At 40.6% G+C, this 3,086-nt stretch overlaps 1 protein-coding gene across 1 annotated transcript; it reads left to right on the forward strand.

Moving 5' to 3' along the window:
• The first annotated feature begins 466 nt into the window (after positions 1 to 466).
• Positions 467 to 1,754, forward strand: LOC118432816 (sulfotransferase 2B1-like). Its single transcript, XM_035844436.1, has 2 exons — positions 467 to 767; positions 1,483 to 1,754. Exons 1-2 carry the CDS (start codon positions 638 to 640, stop codon positions 1,752 to 1,754), a joined length of 402 nt encoding a protein of 133 aa, XP_035700329.1. The 5' UTR covers positions 467 to 637.
• The last annotated feature ends 1,332 nt before the right edge of the window (positions 1,755 to 3,086 follow it).

Raw genomic sequence — 3,086 nt, forward strand, 5'->3', positions numbered from 1 at the left:
GGAAAGAAAAGGGGACGTTAAAATGGGAAAAAAGAAGGAGAGTAGGGGGGGGAGAAAAAAAAAACAAAAAACAGGCGCGTCAAGGGAGAGGGGGCCTTAAAGACACATTGTTATACTACTAACCTGTGACGATGCATATATTCCCTGGCCCTCTAGCGATAGGCACATCGCAGTACAATATTTCATATTCTGGACACGTCGTTTTGAAAATACTGCAGAACTTTAGAGAGGTGCGTAAGGTCATTTCTTACGAAAAACGTTGTGCTGCTTCTGAATCACACATTTGATGTGTAACGCATTAAATGACGACAGTTATTATTTATAAGGAGTTGTGCTGTCTCAATGTTGTATTATTGATAGTGTACATAGCACCAAGGACAATTGTACGCACGAGTTGACTGGTGTTTGCACACCATGAACAGCTGACCTAGGCAGCATGTGGACTTTGTACCCGCTCAACGTTGTAGCCATTTCTAACGATATTTGTTATGTGCCATGCGTTCGCTTTCCTAACGTTGTACCTAACACAAACGACTACTTTACCGTTGTTCAAGTCAAGCAGAATCTCCTGACTGCACTGTGTATTACGTAATTTTGCAGGTCATCTGCGACCCTCGTCGAACTGAGGGTTGTCAACATGACGTACCCTTACTACGATTACAAGGGCGTCTTGTTTCCTGATATAATTTCTCGGGAAACCTTGGACGTCATTCCTGACTACCCTGTTCGTGATGACGACATTTTCATCCTATCATACCCAAAATCAGGTGAGAGGTATTCCGTTGAAGAGATATTCTTTAAAGTTCGAGCCTTGTTAGTTTGTCGCAAAGGATAGTGTACGTCTGGTAAATGGCCATTGCCTTACAATACGGTCGTATCTTTATTTTTATTAGCACACTTAGTCACTTCGAGTGTATGCTTTGGTCATAGCGTGGTGTTTCTTGGCGTTGTTGATAACGGTTTACTGTTTAGGCTTTTTGATTTAAAACCTGAATCGATTCACTTTTTTTAATTAAGTTTTATTATTTAACACAACACTGCCTTAGATTTGAAATTAGAATGTTGCTTCATATACGTTTATGCTTCTGGCCCTCCCCTCCATAGCCTCCATAGCAGGCTCTCTGGGGCTTTTTGGGATCACAATACACTTTTGCTGGCCATTTCTATTTGTACTGGGTCGCTGATTGCTGGCCTTTTCTGACTGCCCGGCCCCAATTGGCAAAAGTGTATTATGAGCCCAAAAAGCCCCAAAGAGCCTGCTATGGAGGCTACCCCTCCCACCCCCAACTTTTAAAACGCCCGATCGGACCGGTTAACGATATAGCGATGACCGTTTGAAAAGGCGACGAAAGTTTGGCTGTTCAGGGCTGACAGGATCTGCCATGGCACCAGCATAAAACCTTTCTGATCTTTATTTTGCAGACCTAGTATCCGGTTAAATCGTTTGGAATCAATGTTGATGTCATTCATTCTATGTTGTAGGTGCGAACTGGATGATGGAGATAGTGGGTAAGGTCATGAAAGCTGCTGGAAAGGTTACCAATCCTGATGAACATACCACGTGGTGTTTCGAACTGCAGATGCCGGGATTGGACGAAAAACCACGTCATGTGCTTGCCATGGATTCACCATCTCCACGCATAATCCACACGCACCTACCACGGCAACTGGCCCCCAAAATGGTCGCCAATCCTCAAGGAAAGGTAGTTTTGGGGGCAATTTTATCTAACCTCGAAATGCACTCTTCTGTCTAAGTCTACTTATCCGATAAGTAATGTCGTTATATGAATATACGTATAGAATATGATGATACCACATATTGTAAACACTAAAATATGGCGATAATCACTGAGCAAACTCGATAAAGAAAATTCCTTCCGATAGAATTTTCTTCCATTGTTTGCAAGTAAAAGTCATCGTAGTGCTGAGGAATCCAAAAGACGTGGTGGTGTCCCTTTACCACTATGACAAGATGATGGACATGGAATTCGGCAGTGGGGACCTGGAAAGTCTAGAGTCTTGGGACGCCTATGCCACCAACTTTCTGGAGGGAACATGTAAGCCAATACAAAACGCAAGACGGTTTGAATAGACCAATGTTTTTTCCAAGCGTCAATTTAAACTTTTGAAAATTAGATTATCATATGGTTTATTACCATCTAGACATATATCATTCACTAGAGTCCGACGGTTTCATACCTCCATGAAGTATTTCGAGGTTTTGTAGATTTTATGCAGATGACTTACATATTTGCATAATTTATGCATGTTGATGTTCGTCATTGACAAACTGACACATGTCACAAGTGTAAAATTCCCTTCATTTATCATTAATCTGTTTTGCCATTTTGTAACACTGTAAAAACACAGGCTAGTTTGTGCCCAATTTTTCATTGTCAATTTTTCATCAGCTGCGATGCCATAGGAAGTCACACAATGAGACAATTAATCTATCCGCATATCAAAGATTCGTCCAAACTTTGTTGAGTCATCTTTTCCGACCACTAACAAACTCACCAACAAACTCACAAACTCCTAAACTGAATCTTCTTGGTGACGGTAAATATATTTGGCATATCCCCTTTATGGACTTGTTGATGGCATATTGGTGACATCAGTTGCTAAATGATAACTAAAATTTATATAATGCTACTTGTATTAGAATGATATGTACCTTTTTTCCTGTCTTGAATTAAGGCCAGTTTGGTGATATCTACGACCACGCCCTCGGCTGGTGGCAGATGAAGAATGACCGGCATTTTCTCTTCCTGAAGTATGAAGACATGAAGAAGGTGAGACGTGAAAATATCCAGCGATGCTGAAAAATATGTTTTTTTTGACATACTACAACTACAACTTCAATGTCTATTGATACAAAAAGTCATAGGTTTCACACAATCAACATTGTCATTCATGTGTAATATGATATACACTTTCTATTTATTTTCTATATAGCTTTGGATTGACCTGTTTGCCTCTTGCACGCCTCGAAGCTTTGTACATACTCTCTGAGTCTGTTTTATGTTGATATCTTAATGCATAACGTTCAATTCAATTTCTTGTTCTCACAGGACCTCCGCAGCGCA

This window comes from Branchiostoma floridae, chromosome 16, assembly GCF_000003815.2.
Source record: "Branchiostoma floridae strain S238N-H82 chromosome 16, Bfl_VNyyK, whole genome shotgun sequence".
NCBI classification, from domain to species: domain Eukaryota; kingdom Metazoa; phylum Chordata; class Leptocardii; order Amphioxiformes; family Branchiostomatidae; genus Branchiostoma; species Branchiostoma floridae.

Excerpts from the sequence above, each read along its gene's own strand:
- LOC118432816 (XM_035844436.1), top strand. The coding sequence starts at position 638 with ATGACGTACCCTTACTACGATTACAAGGGCGTCTTGTTTCCTGATATA. Across the intron at positions 768-1,482 it reads CCTATCATACCCAAAATCAG|GTGCGAACTGGATGATGGAG; the intron begins GTGAGAGGTATT and ends TCTATGTTGTAG.